The sequence below is a fragment of the Epinephelus fuscoguttatus genome, linkage group LG23, assembly GCF_011397635.1.
Source record: "Epinephelus fuscoguttatus linkage group LG23, E.fuscoguttatus.final_Chr_v1".
Taxonomy (NCBI): domain Eukaryota; kingdom Metazoa; phylum Chordata; class Actinopteri; order Perciformes; family Serranidae; genus Epinephelus; species Epinephelus fuscoguttatus.
In genome coordinates this window covers 20,038,675-20,062,211 of record NC_064774.1, presented here as the reverse complement: position 1 = coordinate 20,062,211, position 23,537 = coordinate 20,038,675, and the positions used below count along the sequence as shown (strand labels likewise).

Below are 23,537 nucleotides of genomic sequence, written 5' to 3'. Positions count from 1 at the left end.
CACAGATACATAGTGTAGTTTATAGGGCAATAAAAGAGGAGAATAAAGAGGAATCTTTTGTTTTCTGTGAGTGTTTTTATGAGAGTGTGGATCTGTCAGATCTATTTTGGGGGTGCCTATGGTTTGCATGTTTAACTTTCTCTTGCCATGCAGTGTGGGACTCGCACTGGTCTTGACTTGGTCTTGACCTCTAAGTATCGGTCTCGTCTTAGTCTCAATACACTCTTGTTCTCGGTTTAGGTGGCCTTGACTACAACACTGTTTTCTAAAATACTCTGTAATAGGTATAACTTTCCTACTGTGTTATTTACTGTAATAAATTCAATTCAGAATGACATGAATGATAGCATGAACGATAATTTCAGTTTGTATTCATAGGAAATAACTAATTTCTATTCAACCACTTCCTTGTTTATCTGCATGAAATAAAGCTGCAGGGCAACAACAACTCAGCAAAATGGTCAAGACACACCGAAGGCACAAAACTACACTATTTCTGCAAATTTTTACACTATGTTGAAGAACAATCAGACTCCATGGTTTGCATATACTTGGGCCAGAAGTTGGCTCAGCCTGCCCTCTAGTGGCCACCTGCTTTCATTACCAACCAAAAATGTTACACTCAATGAAATGATTCAGAAGAGAAGTCATGCCAGTACTCTTTTTTAACGTATTTATTTTCCCTTTAATTGTAATTTTACATGGTCTTGTTTCAAAGTAGCTGTACAAATAAACTTAGGAAGATTTAAAAGAAAGTGTGGTTAACTGCAGCTGTAAGGACTCACATTGTGACTGTATAAAATACAAAACTTTACTGACACAAAAGCTGCAAAATTGTTTAAAGTCTTTAACAAACTTTTATTTCATCATGATCATTAATTGAGGTTATGAAACTGACTTGGAAGCAAAGTGTGAAAGATAACATAAAGGCCAGCCAGCTACCTTTTACACTTTTCCTGCAACACCAATAAAAAGCAGTACATTCATTACACGATAGCTCGGTTTGTGTGTATAGTGTAGACAGAGATACAATTCCTCCACTTCTCCCGTTAAAGCTTTAATAGTGTTTGAGCAGCCATGTTGGTGAAGGGCTTCCCGGCAGGACAAAGTAGCTCCACCACCAGGGTTTCTCTTCTCTCTCCTCACGGTTGTGGCTCAGATCAGCCATCAGGGTGTAGCGCTCGTACTGATTGTAAGGGTCAAAGCGATCATAGGTGCCCATAGACAGGATGGTGACATCCTCTTCTAGCACGTCAGGCTCCAGTGCAGCTTTCTGCAGCACAAAGTCCACCCGGCCTGCTGTTTGCATTCGAGCAGGCAGGTGGACTTTCTTCATAGCTCTGGTGTAGCCCGGGGCCGAGGCGGACACGATGTGGACGCCGGGGGTGAGGAGGCGCCAGTAGTCTCCGTTTTCAGCTGGGCAGGGAGAAACACGCTGAGTGTGAGTGTTTGGATTTATAATTTACATGCCTATATATGAGTAGTATTGTGTTTCTTTAAGGGTCACTCCATAGATTTTACCCTATAATCATCACAGAAAAAGTCTGTGCTACAATCCTAGGACATGGAATTTGACAGACACAGGTCAACATATCCTCATACAACAGTTCATATGATATCATATGAAAATGAACATACAACGTTTTGTATAATATCTTATGAATTAGCAGCCCATGAATTAGCACCCCTACTAGTTAGGTTAGGGTTAGAAAAAGAATCATGGTTGGGCACTGTCACATTACTTAGTTCATTTAAAGATACATACTTAACGTAAAGTTACGTAGGTTAGGTTTAGGAAAAGAAACGTGTTTGGGTGTTGTCCTGCTGCATAATTAACGTAAAGTTACAGTGGTTAGGTTTAGGAAAGTAAAGTTATGTAGGTTAGCTTTAGGAAAAGAAATGTGTTTGGGTGCTGCCACGTTACATACTTAACGTAAAGTTACGTTGGTTACGTTTAGGAACTAAAAATTTAAGCATTTTAGGTTTAGGAAGGAAAGTAATGTAGGTTAAGCTTAGGAAAAGAAATGTGTCAGGATGCTGTCAAGTTACATACTTAACGTAAAGTTATGTTGGTTAGGTTTAGGAAAGTAAAGTTACATAGGCTAGGTTAAGGAAAAGAAACATTTGGATGCTGTCACATTATGTAGTTAACGTAAAGTTACATACTCAATGTAAAGTTACGTTGGTTAGGTTTAAGAAAAAGAGATGTGTTTGGGCGTTGTCACATTACATACTGAACGTAAAGTTACATACTGAACATAAAGTTACGATGGTTAGGTTTATGAACTTAAAAGTTACGCAGATTAGGTTCAGGAAGTAAAGTTACATAGGTCAGGTTAAGGAAAAGAAATGTGTTTGGGCGCTGTCACATTACGTAGTTAGCGTAAAGTTACATACTTAACATAAAGTTACATTGCTTAGGTTTAGGAAGGCAAGTTACGTTGGTTAGGTTTAGGAAAAGAAACGTGTTTGGGCGTTGTCACATGACATACTTAATGTTAAGTTACATTGGTTAGGTTTAGGAAAAGAAACATGTTTGGGCGTTGTCACACGACATACTTAATGTTAAGTTACGTTGGTTAGGTTTAGAAACTAAAAAGTTACGCAGGTTAGGTTTAGGAAAAAAATGTGTTTGGGTGCTGTCACATTACGTAGTTAATGTAAAGTTACATACTTAACATAAAGTTACTTTGGTTAGGTTTAGGAAGAAAAGTTACGTACGTAAGGTTTAGGAATACATTCATGGTTGGATGTCGTCACGTTATGTACTTTATGTAAAGTTATGTACTTAACGTAACATGACAACGTGATGACGTACCTTTAAATAACTCCAAGTTCACTCGGTTTCACATGGAACACGATCACCTGTCTCCTGGTGGAAAGTCATGTGTTTGTTTGACCACCACCTCAACGTGCCTCCTTATGTGGACTCTCGCTCTTTACACTACTTCCTTCTTTACTCCTGTCAGTGCTTCGATGGGTTATATATGAACTCTGTTGCATTACTTTTTGTTCGTATACAGTGCATTAGAGCAGCCTGCATGGGTGTATAGCAGGCAGGGTCAGATGCAGCATTTATGTCAGAGTCAATGGGAGAGATGGGAAATATAACTGTGTTCACAACTTGCAAGTGGACAGTTCCGAACAGCTGTATCATAACAGAGTTGTAGGGGTGAAAAATACTCTGCTTTGATAATATAACACTACACCATAAACATACTATTGACTCGTACTGGACAAAAAGTCAGGAAATTCGAGCTTTTTTTTGCACCTATTTTGACCATTCTTTAATCTCTTACAATCACCTACCTTTATGTAGGTGTGATACTAAATTTCTGGAGTGCCCCTTAACAGACTAAAAATTGTCATGTTGGCCACAGCATCTTGGAAAATGGACAAGGCAACAAATCTCATGTCATAGTTTTGAGTAAGTCATCTGTGAAAAATGGTGCATCTTGTTATTTATTACCTGTAGTAACGTCATGCCGTATTCCTCTGACTGATATTTGTGCACCTTTGATGACATTTCCCCCCTCGTCTTTTACGATTCCTTTGATACCTCGATGGACCTGAGGAACAACATCAACAACAACAAGACCAGACGCTTACAAAGAATCATTTCAAATGCAAGTTGACTTAAATAATGACAAAGCATCAGTCATCATTCACTTATTGTTTTGTACACCTGCATGCAGTAACACTTAGGGATGCACCGATCTGATATGGTGGATTGTTGACGCCAATATCGACCTTATAAACTTGGTGATCTGTATTAACAACAGCTTCCTAGTCCTGATCATAACAAAATTTAGTCGTGACACCTTTAATCAGCTGCTTTTGTTCGCTGAATCCCTTGTGCACAATATTGCCTGTTCAGTAATATTTCATTCTCACAGTATAAGCCACCTTGTTGGGAGCTACATAAACAGTAATTCATAGCTTCCACTTACATAATACTTAGGAAGTTATATGTTTTTAAAAAGATCCAGTACATGGGTATTGGATCAGTGCATCCCTATGCCAAACATCACAATATCAACAAAGATAAGAAAACTGAAATTCATAACCGTAACCGTGTCCTTACCGCTTCAATAAAAGTGATTAAAGCCTCGCTGTTTTCATGCCAGCCGATAAACAGCTCCTCTTCAGGGGGGAATTTATCACAACCCAGCTCCACAGTCACCTCGAAACAGTTGGTGTGAAGGTAGTTGAAGTCTTGCATGCCTGAACAGAAACAAAAACAAACTTGCTTTATCCAGAAATCCATGAGAAACTGAAATTCTCATAGGTTCCTCCTGATAGCTGGTCTTACAGTGACCTCTAGTGGCTCAAGCTAACATTTCATTTTTATTTGAGAGTCAGAAATCACCACAGCTTTTACTGCTTCAACTCACCCCCTGCAATGCTGGACCACTGTGCTCCATTAACGATTCCTTTCTCACTGTGACTGCGAGACGGACCACATCGGGCATTTTCATTGGCCATTCTCTCATGGGCATTTGCATATGTTCTTGAAAGAAGCTTGAATACCTACGGAATAAAAAACTGAGGGTTATTATAAACATTAATTATCATGTTTTAAAATATATCTAGGATTTAAGAGGCAGGGATTATAATATGTATTGTTTGCATGTATGTCAATTCTATTTTTAGCTAAGGGCTGCTATTACTCATTAAACATTTTTCTTATATTTTCTGGATTCAATGCACTTTTGACTGATGATGTGTTTCAAGGAGCCCGTTCACCTTGTCATCCGGTGTTGGGGAGAACATGTTGCGTTCCAGCGGGTGTTTGGACAGATCATAGGGGTAAGACACCACCAGGTCCCCACTGTGGAAGTTAGCGGAGAGCACAAACGGGATGGAGCGGATCCATTTCATGACAGCGTAAGTCTCTGGTGCAACCTGGATCGCAGCATTAAGACTTATTCGAACCAAGAAATGAAACAAATCAGGTTTATTCAATTTATAGTGGTAAAGCGAATCCTCAGTAATGTCACCCCATCAGGGTATGAAATATCATTGACTGACATGACATATATGGATAAGGATTCATACTGTACCTTACCAAACCAGTAATAGTCTGGGATTGGGATGTGGTCGGTGCGGTAGCCCTTCTGTCTGCGTCGGTTGTAAACGATGGATGTCAGATCAGGGAAGTTTCTATTTAGGTCGATGTTCTGAGCATTGTTTCGGCCGATGTTCCAAGAATCATATCTGTACCCCTGCTGATGTCACAAATGAGTATTTCAGAAAATTAGACATCATTCATTTTAGTACTAGGGATTTAAGTGAATGTCTGGATTTCAAATTGAAACTGTATGATGCACAAAGTAATTAAAGGAAAGTTCCACTTGCAGTTTGCACACACTTTCTCACTTCCTGCTGGTATATATTTATTCATGATACTTACAGTCTACAAGACAATCATCGGATATCTGGACAAGAATCACAACAGTTCCATAAACATATGCCTGTGCTTGGCAAATTATCCAATCAATTGTATATGTGTTTTACAAAAACAGGCCTGTTTTGCATGCCTGTGTCATTATGCCCATTTCGTTTAATTTCCTGGATAGTAAAAATGAAATAGTAATGTATGTGTTTAATAATTCAACCTGATGTTTTTTTGTATTTCATTCTCTGACGACTGGATAGTTTATGTAAGGTAAAGCTGTAGTTGGTAACTTTTATAGAAATAACTTTTAGTCATATTTGCTCAAATAGTCACTAAATCCGCACAGTTACACAAGACTGCCCGCTGGAAACAGTCGAGCCAAAATGAAGTCCTGCCCACCGGCTGGACCAGCTCTCTCCTTTCACAGCTAAACAGTACACTGAAATATGTTTCTTAAAACATTTGAGGCGAGAAATAGGCAATGCAGTTTCAGAATCTTGATAAATATTTCATCAGCGCTGCCAAGTTTGACAGTTTGACCAGAGTTCACAAGCAGTGACTGACAGCTGTGTTAGAGACACTTTGGCTTGATTAGTTGTTTTCCGTAAGCCGTGGTAGATTCTTGTAAATGCCATCAAAAGCATGAAGAGGATGAGGAACCTGATTTTTTTTTTGCCTTTAATGGACAGGACAGCTAAGTGTGAGAAGGGGAAAGAGAGAGAGAGAAACACGCAGCAAAGGGCCACAGGCTGGACTTGAACCCGGGCCGCCACGGCAACAGCCCTGCACATGGGGCGCCCGCTCCACCACCAAGCCACCGACGCCCCAGGAACCTGATTTTTTTTTCACAGACTGTCTGTCTCATACTTTGACTCCACTACATTTAAAAGACAAATATTGTACTTTTGGCTCTACTACATTTCTGTGAATGCTCTCGTTACTAATTACATTGGCTTTGAGGTCACAGGATGTTTGTTTTTTTCTTTTCTAAAATGCAAAAGTTGATAAACTGTGATCATGCAGATCTGGGTGTGGTCTGTTTGTCAAAGTGGTGTTCCCGTACCTCTACCTCGCGCATGCACTACTCAGATTGTGCAGCTCATTGGTAGAGACAGGTAGAGAATAAAGGTCAGGCTGTTTCACATTTCTGGCAATGCTGTGTAATAAAAGTTGAATTTACCAACCCTACAAATTGATACTTGTTTACTTGCTTGCTTGACTTTCTTCTACAAGCAGGTCAGGGCATTCAGTGGTTTGTTTCAGAGTCATTAGGCTCTGTAAATTTATTGTGACAATATACAAAAACAGTACTTTAAATATTTAACGTTTTTTTTAAAAGCATGTACTCCAGTACTTTAACTCAAGTAATAATTTGACTCAGCAACTTTCACTTGTATTGAAGTAATATTGCAACAGGAGTATCTATACTTGACCCAAGACCCCAAGGTGAAATTAAACTAAAGGTTAGAATTGCCTGTTTTTTGTTGAACCAACAGTCCAAAGCCCAAATGATTTAATTTACCTCACATATAAGAAGTGGGAAACAACAAATCTTCAATAATAAAGTAAAAATCAGTACAACACTCCAATTTAAATTTTTAATATTGCCGCACGTCTGTTTCGGGCACACAATTCTATTTGCTTCATAATAAAAAAAAATGTACATATATTCATATTTTTATGAAGTGAATATATTTGTGTTGTTACATGTTTTTGTGCTCTCATCCATAAAATTCTGTGTCATGAAAAATTGTGGCTCCCCCTGCTGGGATGCATTTGCTGTGTTGGTTGTGGTTACTTTTAATTAACCCCACCTGTGTACATTGTTTGTGACATTGCTAGAATACACTCTGAAGAAGGGTGTCTTGCTGAAATGTCCGTGTGGCAAAATTAAAAATCAAACTGAAGTGCTGTCCTGATCATTACTATATTAATCGCAGTCAGGATTTGACACCCAGCCTTAAAGGTTTAATCGTGAGTGAGCACACTGTGTCTTATTTAAACAACAAATGTTTCACGTTTTTGCTTTCACTCTCAAAACTTTCAACAAATCTGTCTGTCGATTGACTAACTTATTGACTAGTCATTTCAGCACTACGTTTCACAAATGCCCAAAACAAAGCAGTGTGTTCAGTAATGTGTGTAAATGCATCCATCCTGTTATGAAAATGCTCTGCACTCATGCTACAAGGTATTTAAAGTGGAAAGAGACAACGTTTTAGCTTGTACATAACACTATGGAGTGGATGTTGATTGCACAGTGTAATGCTAAAGAATAATGACAATAATCTCTGTCAATAGGTACGGTCTGGAAAAATGAAGGCTTCGAAGTGCTTCAACTATTGCACAACCAAAACAGGAGGAGGATAGTGATTTTGTTTTCCCCAGTAGCTATCAGTATCTATCCCCAGTTTCCAAAGAGTATCAGTGTAAGTTCTTTGCAGTTACTATCCTTAGTAGCAGCAATGGCGGATTGTGGAACAACCACAGTAACTGGAAATTGTGGTTGTTGCTTGGCTCTGGGATACCTCTAGGAACTCTAGCAAAACACAAACTGTTCCGGTGACTTTGCAATAGCGACGCCAGCAATAATCCCATTAAAGCTATAGGGGTGGAAAGTTAAAAAAAAGTTGTCTGTTTTTTTGTTGGGATGTTTGAGTGGTTTTCCAAATGTCTCACAAAACCAATGTGGCTCATCCTGCACAGCGATAAATGTATGTAACCGTGGAGAACTGACCTGCTCCTCATCATCACTGAAGTTATTGTCCTGGTGTCCAGAAACAGCCACCTCGTATCCATCAGGGTTCATGGAGGGCAGAATATGGATGCGGGTGGTGTTGATGAGGGTCTGGATGCGCTCGTTCCCCAGCTGATACTCCGAGCACAGGTACTGAGCCAGGTAGATCAGCAGCTGGCGGCCCAGGACTTCGTTCCCATGCATGTTGCCGACATACTTCACCTCTGGCTCCACTACAGAGGGTCACATTTACAGTAACTGCTCTAACTGCCTTGATAACGAAAAAGAATGCACACTATCTACACAGACTCTGATGAGCTGTACTCACGCAGTTCATGCTCCCCGGGGTTGTTTGAGAACTCGATCACAAGCAGCTCCCTGCCCTCCATGCTGCGGCCGATGCTGTAGGTTCTCGCTATGTCGGAGCATTGCTCCTCAGTTTTCTTCAAGATATTGTTCATCTGAGCGTTGGAGTGATAAGTGAACTGTATCGTGGTGGCCAGCTCCTCAGGTGGAACAAATTCCATGCTGTCGAAGGCCTCTGGATCCTGATCAGCTGTAAGGAAAAACACAGCAAAGCCTTATGGGTTTTGGTCATTTACATCTAACAGTGACCAGCCACGTTTTAGATCTATCAGACAAAAATGTTTGTACATTCTTGTTAGGCTGCCAGGCTATAAATGGAGTGTCTGGTATGTACAGCACAAACCAAAAAGAGAGCACAGAAAGTCGATCTAACACCAAATGCCTGGTGGGGCTGAACGTGCTTATTTCAGCTGACACATTAAACTGGCAAACCAGCTGATGTCTGCCCTTATTTTTGTATTCACACTTAGCAGAAACCAATAATAGCTCCAAAACCACATGGAGCGCATTAAACCTTCGTGCTGCCAGATTCAAATGACCTAGAAGACTGTCTGTCAAAACTGTCACTGCTGCCTTTTGCTACATGTGTGTGCATTGTGTGCAGCACATGAAGTTATGTACGTACTGTACAGCATTGCTGTGTGAAGAGCTGGAGGTCACATGATATCAAAGCAGGACATCAGTTTAAAATGAATATGAATATGGGAATAATTACACAGGTCCAACCTGCTGCCAGACATCTGAACTGAATTCTACACGGTGGAAAAAAGTTTTGCACGACAATAAAAACTTTCATATAGCAGTGCAGGTTAAAGCAGTAGTTTCAGACACTCTTATGACCATGTACACATTTAACTGTGCTAAAATTATATGACTAAATGCTCAAATCAATTCCTTCTGTCCTGCACAAGTTCCTGCTCTTCATGCTCTCATATGGCTCACACATGATTGCTGCTCTGAGTGGCAGCAGAGTGTCTTTTTCTGTCTTCAGAAACTTGTTTTTGACTTAAAGAATTTGTAACAGTTTATAGAAAAATACTGTCAGACTTTGTTTGCCTTTCTGCGGTGCATTAAGGGGCTGTTTATACAGATAGACTGCTAATGAAAACACAGGACAATAGCCACAGGGCCCAGTGTAAGTGAGGGTTTATGTGGGGAAATAAGGCGTTCCAGTTGGATTTTACTTAGAGGTGAGCCACATGAGCATGTGTGCGAACCAGATGCCTGCTCCATTGAAGCTCAAATGAATATACTTGTCTTTCTCTTGCGGATGAAAACAAAAAAAAAAAAAAAATGTAAATGTTAGCAAGGAGACAAAACTAAGGTTCTGTCACTAACATAACAACACAATGATACTGTACTCAGTTCTCACCTTTGAGGCCCTCCAGCGGGTCATAACATCCCTCTTGTTCGCTCACAAAGAAGCGATCGCAGTCCAGGAAGTAAGGCCAAGCCATCTCTATTCCCTCAAAAAGGTGGCTGCATCTTGTACGCACAGTCTCACAGGTGGTGCGACAGGGCTTCAGGACCTTGTTCTTTTCACAGCGCGGGACCAACACCGAGCAGCCTAGCATACGGATCTCAGGGTTACACTCGCCCCCGAGCAGAGATTCAGCCACGCTCATGAGGAGGTACTCGGCACCCGCCTCAGCATCTTCGCGGGTCTTGTGACCAAGGGTGTTGGGGAACATGGTCTGACTGTAGGACATGTCATCGCAGTAGGAGAGTAAGACATCTGTGCATTTAGCTGAGGTGAAGAAAGAAATTCAGATAGGTTAGGAAAATATTAGAAGGAAAGGATTACTTAAAGTTAGATTGTCTCTTAACTGTTCTGTAGTGCTATTTTCCACTGTTTTATGTTTCTGTCAGTTCTTTCGAGGGATCCAGACTTATATCTCCATCTGTCACACACTTAATGATGAGCCTCACTGTGCTGTCTTCAATCATCTAGCCCCAAATATTTCTATTATCTCTGGAAATTAGAATTTGAATATTTCATACTGCCATTGATCATCTAAAAATACACATGATGGTCTTATGGCTTTCGGGCCAGATTCCATTAAGACTACACCCAGTGTGACTTATGATCTCATCCTTTTTGTTATTAAAAACACTGAGTCACAGGGATGTAACGGGACAAACACTCGACCTGTCAGGGAGATTTACAGCCCCGATCTCACTCTGGTGTGAAAATTATACGGTTTCAGGCTCAAACGCCAAAGAAACGCTACCATTTTGTCCACAGAGATGATCAGCTGCAACATGAGGCAAGCTGGATGACAAAAAGCTCATGCAGGACATCACTCTTCCTCCAAGCCCAAGGGTACTTACGTTTTTCTTCCACTTTTGGCTTGCACAGTCCTGCAAGACACATAGGCATGTTATTAACTGACACTGTGGCAGACACTAGATGGCAGAGTGGTTGCTGTAAATGCCACAGTGTGGCCTACAAACACTTTGATCTACCTCTGGTTTCGCCTCAGGAGCTTTCTAAAATGCCTGTCTCTCTACAAAAGTCTTTATTAACTCACTAGAAGTTCAATATATTTCACAAGATTATAAATCTTAATCATTGAAGTTGAGAAGCATGCTTTCATCTGGTGTATTAATATCATTTGACAAGCTGTAGGCCTAATCTAATCATAATCACAATAATTTTGTTGCTTTAAAAGTTACTTTTAAGCATTTTTTACATGTTCACAACATAAAAGTCAGCTTGTAGCTCTAGAAAACTCTGCACTCTTAAAATTCTGCACATGAAAATGATGTCTAATTCATGTAGCAGGTTCCGGATGCATGTGTAATGATAATAAAGTGCGTATGTCATGACATAAAGCTGAAAAAGTTCACCTCTAACTCCTGGGTCGCACCGTCGAGGAGCCCCGGACACAAGGACCGACAACTGCAGCAGGATCAGCAGCATGATGCTCATTTTCCACGGTTTATATTCCATTTCGATGTGGCACCTCACACACGCAGCCAGAGGGTGTGTGCGTCCGTTTCCCAAAGTCTGCAGAAATCCCCTCTGAACTTCCCTCACTTTATTACACGTATTACGGTCAACTATCAAGTTACAGGGAAGTGGTGGCTCTGAGGTGAAGCTGGGACATGTGCATGAAAATGCGAGCGTGTTTACACGAGATTAAAGTTTAGTTAAAAAGGCAGCACGCAGGAATATTTTTCCTTTTTCTCCACTTTTGGGTTTAGTTGTTGAGTTTTTGTTCCAGGAGTGTTTGACTCTGGTTTAAAATGAGTGACAGTGCAAGTGCCTCCTTCAACATATATTTTTATTTAGGCCTATATTAACTTATATAATCATATTCATACTCTCACCTTGGGGTGTCACCCTGTCACAGGTGCTTTCCTCAGTCGCTAATCAAGGGGTCCTTAATTGCCGGGGTTAAAGTGGTTGCCATTAAAGATGCCTGTTGGGGTTACACCATGAATATAAAATTCATAAATTAATATTAACATTTTTGTGACGCCCATTTTAGCTCTCTTTACTTAATTATGAAAATGATGTATATGTATGCTAACGTTAGTGGTAAATTCAACTCTAGTCCAACTTCAAGGAAAGATAATGCTTAAGCTAGCGGCTAAGCTAGTTTTTAACTTAACTTTAACAAATTAATTTAATGTTAGCTGTCATTTGTATAATGATATAAACTTATAACTTACTTCAAAATGTCCCACGTCTCATTATTAGAGCATCATAGGCTACTTATAACAGCAGGATATTAAACCAGACATATTACTTAATTGTCCTTTAAGCTAATGTATATTAGCATCAAAAGGGCGCGAGCTGTAGGGGTCCTCAGAGTTACTGCAGGGTGGCCACCAAATTCCCTGTTGATAATTCAATTAAAGTTTGTTTTTATTTATTTATTTCCAAAAATTAGAATGAGTCTAAAATACATATTAACCTGAATCCAGCATATTAAGCTAGTGAAGATAAGTTGGCTTGTTTATAAAACCTATATAGTTTACAACAGTGATTCCCAACTGGTGGGTTGCGGGTCCAAAAGTGGGTCACGGGTCCGTTCTGAAAGGACCGCAAAAGACTTGCCAATGTGTCAAGTTTGTAAAAAGCTGTGTATTTGTAAGGAAAGTGAATTTTCAGCACAAAGCTTTTTCTTTGAAGTGCTGTTTCCTGCCGTAGAGTGAGAAACTAACGACAGCTGCTTAACAGAAACAGCAAACTAGCTCGATGTCATGGCCAAACGCAAGTATGACGCTGAATGTATTAAACTGTGTGGACCTTGAGCTAATGACTAAGGAGTAATCTGGACCTCATGGCAGGACCAGTTGGGAACCACTGGTTTACAGTACCTAACATTAATGACAGGCTAACTGTTACCCATGAATACTTGTGCAATCATGTGAGCTAGCTAACATCGAAGCTGCTTTTTTCGCATTGTTTTTTAACTTTCAAGCAAGAGACTCTGACACGCCGTCCATCTCAGAAACCACCAGCTAATGTGCAGACGCTCCTAGTCATGATACATTTGCTGCTGACTTAACAGCTACAGCCAAGTGTGAAAGAGAGAAGACCCGAAAATATTTAGAGAATTACCTTACATTCAACTTAGTTTTATACAATAGGCTATATTTAGTGGGGGTGCCTGCTCCGTCTCTCTTTCAGCAGGGATCCTTGGCCTGAAAAATGTTGAAGACCCTTGGGCTAGTGTGTAGAACTTAGTGACAGTTAGCTGTGATGTGGCTGATGCAAAAACATGATTGGCACTATCTAAATCAGGATCCAAAATTAACACCCGCCAAGCGTCCAAATTGGTTAGATTTTCCGTTCTGCAAGTAAATCTCCAAAGGCTACCTGCCATAGTGGTGGGTAGGTGTTAGACATGTAACAAAACAATTAGTCACTTGCAGTCCATTCAGAATGGACCCACAATGCACCTTTGGGTCATGACCCACCAGTTGGGAACCACTGAATAAGGCGACCGCAGAATGTACAAATGGGGCTATGCTACCGATAGCTATTGCTCAATTGGAATGTCCTTTTTGGTCCAAAGATACATCCTATTGCAATGTTTTATGACCATACTTGTGACATAACCCACTAGTAAGGACATTATTACTGTTATGTCTGGATTCTTTTGGGTCAAGTTTTATCACTATACTCAATCTTAGAGCCAGAAAATTAATATTTAAGCTAGCCTGGGTACAACTGAGAGGGTGGGAGCTGCAGCCATCCAATAAAAATCCCTTTGATGGAATAATAGTTCTCTAAATGACTACCAAGAGAGATAGAACAAAACCTTTGATTGCTTCAAGAGAAGACTTCATGTGCTTCAAGACTCAGCTGAGGTGATTGCTACCTGACCTGATTTCTATCCATTCAGCTTCATCATCAAGTGAGCAGCTCTACATTGTTATTTAATGTGGCAGAAGACCGTCACACATAAAAGATTTTATCAAGGCTACCTACATTGAGCTTCTTCATTACATTGAGCTTGTTTTACTCATTCAAATAATTATAGGGTCTTCTCTCCTTCAAGCTGAGCTGATCTGAATTAGCATAATGGGAAGCATGATTATTCATCATGCAGGCAGGCGGGCAGGCGCAGGACCCCTGGGTTCATCACTGGATAGAGTATCTTGAGAACGAGCTCGGCCCTTTTGGCTGTAATGAGTGAAGTGATATGAGGGTGGTGCGAGCGAAAGCAAAGTAGAATTAGTACTACATCCTTCAGCTAAATCAGGAATATGAATTAGATAAGATGCTTACTATGGTCATTTATTATGCAATTGATTGCATGGCCCAGAAATTAAGTGTTTGCCATACTTTCTAACACTTACTTTTTATACAGATATAGATGTTGTTTCCTAAATTAGATTTTTATTTATTTATATATATTTTTGTAAGACAGCAACCTCCTTATCAGCACTTGTAATCTGTCAGATAAGTGATAACTTTTTCATTACCTTACTCGAAATAACCCAAGTGTCTGAATTCAGAGTTGAGGTGTTTACCATTAATGCAGTACTGGCGGACTGGGCCATACTCCTTTGAGGTATACTGTCTTTAAGATAATCATAGTGTCAGAAGAGTCATGAAGAAAATATAATTTCAAGCAGTGCCCCCCAAGTAGGCTACAACTAGCATGGCATGGCCATTGTCGAAGGGGTCCCTTGAACTCTCACTGCAAGATGTCTAAATGAAAATGGGTCCTACGGGTATCATGAGTCCTCCCTACTTGAGAGGCCTTGCTCCCAGTGAATATTTCGTTCCTTACAATCAATTGTCCTCTTTCAAATTAAAGCTGTATATTTGTCTGTTTAAGGAAAAGGACAACCAGCCTATCTGAGGAACAATGAATTGCCTAACATGTACAGAACCATAAACCATTAAAACAGGATTGTTGTGGAATTCAAAGAGTTACCTGGTATTAGTCTATGCATATCAGATAATTAGTAACATTAACTGTAAAATAAGAAACCAAAGTATATCAATAAACTCTCATATTGGCATCAACTATAAACTTCAACAGGATAATCCAATTCCTGATATTCAGTTATGGCTTTTGGTTTTGGTGTCCGACCCCAATATTTTCAGTGGCCACCCCCAGAAAAATTTCTAGGGGCGCCACTGGTTGTAAGCATGGGTTGACACTCTATAAACTCTTCACGTTGACTCAGTGGTTGTCCTTTTAAGTTTGAGCAGCTATGACACATATTTTTCTGTGCATATATTTTCCATTTCAGTAATTTTAATCACCATTTCCTTCATTAGCAGTTTCTGATGATAGGGGTTAATTATTAGACGATGCGTTTATGTAGACAAACCCAGGCTACAGTCCAACCTTGAGCTGCTTTTATAGTGAACTGCTTGAATTCAGAGGTACTGGTGGTCGAGTTAGCTAAAACACAATGAGGAGGTTTTGTCACTTTATGCTGCTAATAATTGCCGTTGGTCTCCTTCCATGCATTTAATTAAGTCTGAGTGAGAATAAATTAGAATCACTAATTGGCAAAAATGATCTTTGACCCGTCTCTTTAATTACACTTGGCAATAATGCTGCTGCAACAGAGACATTTACACCATATATCATCTGTGATATAATTAGGGCCATGAGGCAGATGGAAACAAAACAATGTGATGTTCAAACAGGTGACAAGCTGATGGTGAACAATGAACCAAAATAAATTATTTAACAAATTTCCTTTCAAATATACCTGTCAATTTCAAATATTGAATCCTCATCTATCATTTGAATAAAAGTTCTACTATTTGTCATTTAGTGTCCAAGACTTTTAGCTGTAGTGCTTGAATTTAATTAAGAAACTTACAAATTAAATCAAAGGGCATTACCTAGATTCAATGACATTACTGTGAAAACATTAATATTTTTAATAGCTTTATAATTGACAGCTTTTATTGCACATATGCCACTAATAGCTAATCACACTGCCCAAGAACAGCAAGTGACGTACGAGAGGAAAAATACATGTGTATAAAGTACATCCAAAGAAACAGATTTTTCATAATAAAGCAGCTATTCTGGTTTAAGTATAGAACCGCTGAAAAAGTCACGCATTCAAATCTGGCACAAACACAAAACAGTGTGTTTAAAGCACTTTGAAAGCATTCCTATGCTACATCACATTGCTCCCCTTTTATCTAGACAAAAAGTTGTTCCTGTACAGTGCAAAATATATAGTAACATCCTGTAAATATCCATAGAAATATTTTCTCCAGTCAACTGGCAAAACAAAGCACAGTTGTACAAATGCATTTCAGTCAAAAGTGAGCTATCTCTAGTACATTCAGTTACAAACTCACACTGAAAATGAAAAGTCGGGTGATATTCTATTTTTTCTTACTGTCAACAAATCCCATGAAGAGACCAAAACTGATAATGACACACTCGTATTATCCCTGCCTCGTACTCATGAGAACACTGGTTTAATTCACATGAGAGATGGATTTAATTAAACAAAACATGTCAAAACTGAGATACTTTGCAGACTAAGCAGCTATAAACTTGGAGCATGGTAAAACAGTCACTGAAGTACACCTGATGTTTAAATAAAGTCATTTGCTTACTTGTATGGGGCAGTTCTTATTTGTCAATTGTCCAAAAACTATTGAAAACACAGCAGTGAGTCAACTGGTTGCACTGGGTTCATTACAATGAACCAGAGCACTGTAGTTTATTTCTGTCAAACAAGTATACCCTGTACTGCTGTCGTAAATATTCACTGGTGAACCAAGTGTGTATTCATCCATATCTGAAAATAGTCCCCCAAAAAATGCCAAATTTCTCCTATTTGAGGAATGTTTGCTGAAAACTACAGTGCCCAGCTGTTTAAAGAAATTATGGAATCCGTTTTGAAATTAAAATATATATCTTTGAACCAGTTTTATTAGCTGTGACCAGCACCTCTATAGCTGCTCTGTTGGTTGGCTGGTCAGTTGATAGGTTTTGCCCTCGAAGGCTACAATTTAGCGTGGAGGTTAACTGTGTGTGTGTGCTTGTGTTCATGCCAACTGGCTAAACGTGCGGATGCAATTGGAGTGGCCTATCACAATAACGTGCATAACTAAATGGCGCATCTAAATGGATTCACAAACCTACCCAAGATGATATGGAAAGATTGGTCATGAGCTAAAAGACGGCTGATTAACATTCATGCCGTTTGGCCGAAAAGGGCAACACGTGGATGCATGATCGTATGTAGTTTGTTTGTTTAACATCATCATACATCACTGTGAATACATCTTGTTGCCTAGTAAATCAGGCTGTTTTTATGCACTATTCATTCGCATACCTATGAAAGTTAATACACCAGTGTTCATATAACCCATGTAATCATGAGCTTATAATTAGTATATAACCTACATAATTGGGAAGGATGCAATCATACGAACAATGTGCTGACGCAACACTTTTTCACTCCAATCTTGTCACATATCATTGCTTGGTCGTGGAATTTCCACGTCTACATATAAAGATGGTTTGGTTTTACATTCATAGGGGAAGAGAACACCGGCCTCCTGGATGAAAGTCGGCGATTGTTTGACCCACCCACCACCATTCCCACCCACCCGTCACAGACTTTTTGTCCTCTTATCTTACGTTGTTGTCTTGCCGCATTTCCCCCTGACACTGTCAGGCACACTGATGGTGCTCGGCCGCGTATCATGTCGACATGAAAGCGCTTTTTTTTTTCATCTGTGTCTGATGCGGAAAGTCACTGCCCAAGCACCGATATACGACAACTTTGGAATGAGACCAGGTTGGCTGATGGGAAAAAATAAGGAAGTAGTTTTAAGACCAAAAGTCCATGTAAGGAGGCAGGTTGGGGGTGTGGATGGATCACAAACACAGGACTTTCCACCAGGAGACTGGTGTTCTTGTCCCTTGTGAAATCAAGTTATGTATAAGTTATTTCAAGGTACATCATCACCATGTTTCTTTTCACAAACCTAACCTATGTAACTTAACCGTAAGTATTTCACGTTAAGTTGGTTACTTCACTTACGTACATTACGTTCAGTTCATAACTCTATATTATGTGCATAATGTGCCTGACCATGTTTCTTTTGCTAAATCAAACCTACCAAACTGTACTTTCCTACCATACGTAACTTATGGTTAAGTACACAACTTTACATTCAGTATTTGACGTAACAACGCAATTCGTGGGGCGTTAATTCTTAGATATCATAGGAACTGTTGTATGCTAATAATTTAGATGCACAACATGTGGTATTTGTGCAATGTTTGATTGACAATTTGATTCAGGCAGAAAACCTGTGTTGCACATCATACCCCTTAAATGAAGGCAAAAATACAAACAACAAAACAAATATTAAAAAAATATTAATGAATAAAAATAAATAGATGTAGTGACACAATTTTGGTCTTCTCACGGCACTTGTTGACATTAACAAAAATATAGAACATAACCAGCCTCACCATTTAATATCATGGTGTACATGTTATTTGCCTTTGGCTCCTGTAACTATAGTAGCTCTGAGAGAATTAGACAAAGTGCATCAATATTCAGTGACTGACATGACACTGCGAAGTAGTCTAACATGGTCAATACAGAACATGGCAACAATGTGCAGCGGTTGAGCTTTCACACCTAAGAGTAGATTATCCAGAAGCAGGAGCAACACAGTCTTTCCTTCATTTCACGTCTTCACTCCAGCGCCTATCGACCATTGGCTTCGAGCTCTGTCCCTGCGTTTTGTGGCAGAGGAAAGGTCACTACATGTGGATTTGTCAAAAATCATTACAAAGTGGTTGGTACAGTACAAAAGGCCACTTTATACATGTCGCTCAGAGGGAAGAAGGGGAATGTCTCCAGCTGCATGATCCTTCAGTTAGAGATTAATCTGAATCCATGACTTATTCGATGAAATTGATTTGTCTGATCCGTGTGTGCAACTGTGTGGTTTTATGTGTCGATGAATCACAGATCTCTTGTTTACCGATACTGTCTGAGGCCAGCGTCTCCACATCGTCCCCGTCCCTCCATATCTGTCTTCCTGTCTTCCCCTTTGCCACCTTCATCCTCCCCCTCGTTACTGTCTCCTCATTCTTCTCCACCCACCGTCTTCCTTATTTCTGCTCTCTCTTTGCCCCCCACCCACAATCTGTCCCCTCTATCTGCTCTCTTTTCACTTCCTAACAATATCCTGTCCTCTCCGTCTCTCTCTCCTCATTCTTTTCCTCCGCCCACCTTCTTCCAAGAGGCAACCTTTATTTTTGGCCCGTGGTGTGTATCTGCCATGTCCGCGCGTTTGCCATTAGCTGATCCTCTGGAGACAGTAGTCGTTCTCTGTGTCTAAAGAGCTGTTATGGCCAGATGAGGGGTACAGGTCACGGCGGAGCAGCCTGTTGACGACAGTAACCAGGACTTTCTTGTACTGCTGACGTAGGAGGGAGTAGGCAAAGGGGTCGGATGCAGCCTTGCTGTATGTCAGGCACTTACTGATGATTCCCCAGTGGCGGTTGATATCCACGAAGGGTAGAAGCTCGGCCAACCTGAAGGGGCGGCAGCAGAAACATGACTAAACAAAGTACATTTTAGTCAGAACTCTTTTTATCTTTGGTCTTTCAAGTGTTTAAAGTCGTAAGAGGATTATGCAAGACTTCAATTTAAGAGTCTTCAACACATTAGGGACTGTCTGTAAATTATTACAGGAGGTCAAAAGGGGGGTGGGGGTGGAGTCTATTTTCTGAAGAGAGAGTCTTTCTTATTGTGCTTTCAGTCACAGTGGTGATAATTAAAGTAAACTGTTTGTTGGAATATTTGGTAAATAATACTGTTTACCATTATTTCATATATGCAGTTTTGTGGAAACACTAAAAGATTTTGCTTCACTATTTCAAATTCTTTATGCAACTAAATTCTTTATGATTAAACAAATTGTATGAACAATTGTATGGAATGCCTACCAAAAAAATAAATAAAAAAATCAAACAACGAAATAACATGAAATGCGACACACACACTGTAATGTGTATTTCCTTTTTATCTATACATTTACTATGTCATACTGAATTTAAAAATATAATGTAAAAGGGGAATTATTTGTCATTGTTTTATTTTTTATTTAAAATTAAAATTAAATTTTTAATTTTTGCATTTTTTTTTACATTTTTTTTTTTTAAATTTTTGATTTTAAATTTTATTTTTCTATCACTTTTTATTATTATTTCTTTTTTAAACCTACTAGTATCTAGCCTAATGCCAAGCACTAACATTTTTTACAAGGAGTTGCAGTGGAGCATGCTCTGTTTGTTTATTTTTAGATGGCACATTAAATCTTCCATAGAGCATAAACTCAAAGGAAATACATATAACAATGACCATTTTGTTTTACTTTATTTCTTTGTTTGATTGATTTTGTGGAGGCATTTCAAGTTGTCCATAGTGTTAAACCCGTTTTATACTGTATATACTGTTAGGTACTGCACTTTATTTTATATCAAGGAGAAGATCCATTGAAATGTTTAATAACCACTCCGCAGGGCTTTAGCTTTTTAAAAACTGAACCATAATGTTCAGCCTTCCTTCACACTCCAGTAATTATCATACAGTACCTTATGTTCTGCTAATAAGGTTACCACAGAGTGTGAAGAATATTCCCCTTTTACCCTCAGTAAATGTGCATAAATACTAATTTAAAAGCAGAACAGATACATTAGTGGGAATTATCATAGGCCTAATTAGATGTTTTGGTTTCGACAGTCAGTCAGGTTTCCTCCAGTGGGTAAGGTCAGGGGGGTTACTCCAATATCTCAGGCGCTTCTTCCTTGTTAATGTGTCCTCAGTCTTCCCACACATATATGTGTGCACACACCACAAATGTCACACTGATGGATCATCGCCACCACATCTGGCTGAAAACTGGTTTGTGGGGCCCCTGGAGCGTTTCCTCTTTTCTCTGGGAGCCACTATTTGTTGTCTGCACTGCATTTATTGTCCTGCACTGTGTGTGTTTAAGTGGAAGCAGCATGGCGAGCTGCGTGCTTACATGGTGATGCAGGTGAATAATGAGGCAAACTGTAATGGGACTGTGCACTTGGAGTGTTGGATTGTGTCTAATCTGATCCAATGGCGTGACAGATCTGTATCCTCTAGAGGACAACAGCTCTAATGAGGCTGGATGCAGAGATTAGGTTTATGTTTTGTTATAAGCTGGGTCATTTATCTTTTGTGTTGTTGTAGGGAGTTTTGCAGTAAATTAAAAGATTCATGGGCTACTGTCAATTCAACTTACCTTGTAATTACATAAGGAGCAAAGCAGATGATGAATGAGCCGATGAAGATGCTTATCTTCTTTGTGGCTCTCTGCTTTCTCCTCTTTTGCTCTGCTAAACATCTCTGTTTCACGCTGAAAACAGCAAAAGACTTTTTAGACTATGAATTGTGAACTGAATGAGACAACTTGGTTTCACAGGCTATACATGAGGAATGCATGTGGTGAGCTACCTTGGGTGAATGTCGACCAGCAGGAAAAGAGTCTGCATGGTGATAATGTCAATCCTCTTGCAGTGAAACCTGGCGACTTTCAACACCTTCAAGTAGGTGAAACACAATATAAGCAGGGAGAGCATGAAGCTGGTGGCGTGGAAAACGACGGTGAAGATTGTAAACTTAATCCTGTCGGCGCCCTCCTGGCTCGGCTGCAGGGTGCAGGACGCGTACACGTCGTTGTAGTCGACCCAGGAGAAGAGCAGCGCGGTGAGGGAGAAGGTGAAGGAGTGGAGCCAGGAGTAGCACACCATGATCAGCGCGTCCTTGTAGCGCATCTTAGTGGAGTAACTGAGCGGGAACACCACCGCTATCCACCGGTCTATGCTGAGAGCCGCCATGCTCAGCATGGTGTTGGCGGTCAGGAAAGTCTCCAGAAAGCTCACCGTGTGGCAAATGCAATCCCCAAAAGGCTGCTGGTCCCTGATAATCCCCACCAGAGTGGCCGGCATGTTGAGAACAGTGATGAGTATGTTGCAGAAGGACAAGTTCATGGTGAAGACGCCGGGCACCTGTCGGCGTATCTCGGTGCTGTGGACGAAACATAGCAGCACCAACAAGTTGGACAACAGCGAGACGACCGCGACCACGACGATGAACAAAGCGAAAATGGTTTCAGCAAAGTCCATGTCTCACTCCAGAACTCTCGTGTTACCTGCGCCTGGTGTTGGTAATGAGCATTTCAAATCAACCATGGTCACCCGTCGCTCATCTCTCCAGCTGCTGCCCTCCAAAAAATTCTTTTCAATTAAATCCTCATGCGTCCGCGCGCCGCCGTCCTCTCCAACTTCCACGAGCGCTGTCCAGCGTGCTGAAACGAGCCGCCGCCAACATCTCTCTCCTTCTCTCACCTCAAACTTGTCGATTATTTCCCATTAGCATCCGACAGGTGCAGGTGGAGAGCTCTGCAAAGTGAAGTGTGTGGCATCATCACGCAGATCTGGAAGGGGACTGAGGAGGACCAGGGTGCATATTGAAATAAATGATCACACTCATCACGTGAAGCCACGGTGATCACACGCAGGGAACAACTTGTCCTAGTCACAAAACACCCAAACTCACACCTACTTTCCTACATATCGGAGTATTTCTCTGTTTGTCCTCCGCCTGTTGTTTGATTCCTGCGCGCATACACAAATCGCATTAAGTTATTCACGTGCGAGTTTGTGGAGTCGTCCGCATTGATCACAGCTCACCCCAAATCAATGTAGATCAGGAGGCAAAAGAGCGCACAGAGATCCAGGGATGTGCTCCTGGATAATTGGAGACGCTCCTGCCGTGACCAAATGGCACCAGGTGCACACGCGCGCCAGAGAGGCACGGGGGCAAATAGATAGCTTTTCCTGAAATGAATTATTTATAGCCCCGTGGCTACTGTAGATTCACTGCGCACCATCATAATCTGTGTCTGGGATGCAAAATATACAACAGGACTGTCGTTTCCAAGAGAATGCTGCTGTTTGTAGACACAAATCACAGTTTGTGTTTTATCTTTGGCCAATATGACTTTGTACTGACATGGAACTGAAAGTTAATGGTTTATATCTACTTTAATTTTTACACTGAACAGTCAAAACCCCTTTAATTAAGCAACTCATCAATCAACAAAAGGAAATATTGACATTGCAACATAATAGTAGTAATAATAATAATGACAACAATAATGTGGCTTGATGCTTAGGGGTTGTGTTGTGTTTTGCTCATGGTGCTCTGTTGTGTGTTGGTGTTATGTGTAATACATGAGTGGGTGATGTGGAATACTGTTATGTGTAGTATGTGTTTTTTTAAGGTATTTCTTGTGGACTAATATTGTAAGGCAGCAATATTGTGCAGCTCCTGGGTCCAAGACAAATTTTCCTATGGGGACAATAAGTATATTATATTGTATCGCATCGCATCACATCGTATTGTATTGTATCGTATCGTATGCAACACCCAATCCCTTCTACCTCTTCATGGCACATTGAAAAGAACAAGTTGCTTTTTATTTTAAAGATGCAGACAGACAAAAAAAATGTCAGT

The 23,537-nt window shown here is 40.2% G+C and overlaps 2 protein-coding genes across 3 annotated transcripts; both read right to left on the bottom strand.

Moving 5' to 3' along the window:
- Window positions 1–659: 659 nt before the first annotated feature.
- LOC125884049 (carboxypeptidase Z-like) lies at window positions 660–11,535 on the bottom strand. 2 transcript variants are annotated; one of them, XM_049568786.1, is made up of 11 exons: window positions 11,352–11,535; window positions 10,833–10,862; window positions 9,874–10,248; window positions 8,464–8,691; window positions 8,136–8,368; window positions 5,064–5,228; window positions 4,747–4,905; window positions 4,395–4,530; window positions 4,085–4,224; window positions 3,470–3,569; window positions 660–1,416 (listed from the first exon to the last, which is right to left on the bottom strand). In XM_049568786.1, exons 1-11 carry the CDS (start codon window positions 11,452–11,454, stop codon window positions 1,058–1,060), a joined length of 2,028 nt encoding a protein of 675 aa, XP_049424743.1. In that variant the 5' UTR covers window positions 11,455–11,535; the 3' UTR covers window positions 660–1,057. The 2 variants fall into 2 exon arrangements, with proteins under 2 accessions (XP_049424743.1, XP_049424744.1); XM_049568787.1 differs by having other exon boundaries at window positions 5,064–5,225.
- A 6,843-nt stretch (window positions 11,536–18,378) lies between these two features.
- Window positions 18,379–22,801, bottom strand: gpr78b (G protein-coupled receptor 78b). The gene is made up of 3 exons (XM_049568794.1): window positions 21,474–22,801; window positions 21,262–21,375; window positions 18,379–19,519 (listed from the first exon to the last, which is right to left on the bottom strand). Exons 1-3 carry the CDS (start codon window positions 22,142–22,144, stop codon window positions 19,282–19,284), a joined length of 1,023 nt encoding a protein of 340 aa, XP_049424751.1. The 5' UTR covers window positions 22,145–22,801; the 3' UTR covers window positions 18,379–19,281.
- Between the last annotated feature and the right edge of the window lie 736 nt (window positions 22,802–23,537).

Excerpts from the sequence above, each read along its gene's own strand:
- gpr78b (XM_049568794.1), bottom strand. The coding sequence starts at position 22,144 with ATGGACTTTGCTGAAACCATTTTCGCTTTGTTCATCGTCGTGGTCGCG. Across the intron at positions 21,376-21,473 it reads CTGGTCGACATTCACCCAAG|CGTGAAACAGAGATGTTTAG; the intron begins GTAGCTCACCAC and ends TGCTGTTTTCAG. Across the intron at positions 19,520-21,261 it reads GCTCCTTATGTAATTACAAG|GTTGGCCGAGCTTCTACCCT; the intron begins GTAAGTTGAATT and ends CCGCCCCTTCAG.
- LOC125884049 (XM_049568786.1), bottom strand. The coding sequence starts at position 11,454 with ATGGAATATAAACCGTGGAAAATGAGCATCATGCTGCTGATCCTGCTG. Across the intron at positions 4,906-5,063 it reads ACTATTACTGGTTTGGTAAG|GTTGCACCAGAGACTTACGC; the intron begins GTACAGTATGAA and ends GCTGCGATCCAG. Across the intron at positions 4,225-4,394 it reads GTGGTCCAGCATTGCAGGGG|GCATGCAAGACTTCAACTAC; the intron begins GTGAGTTGAAGC and ends GTTTCTGTTCAG.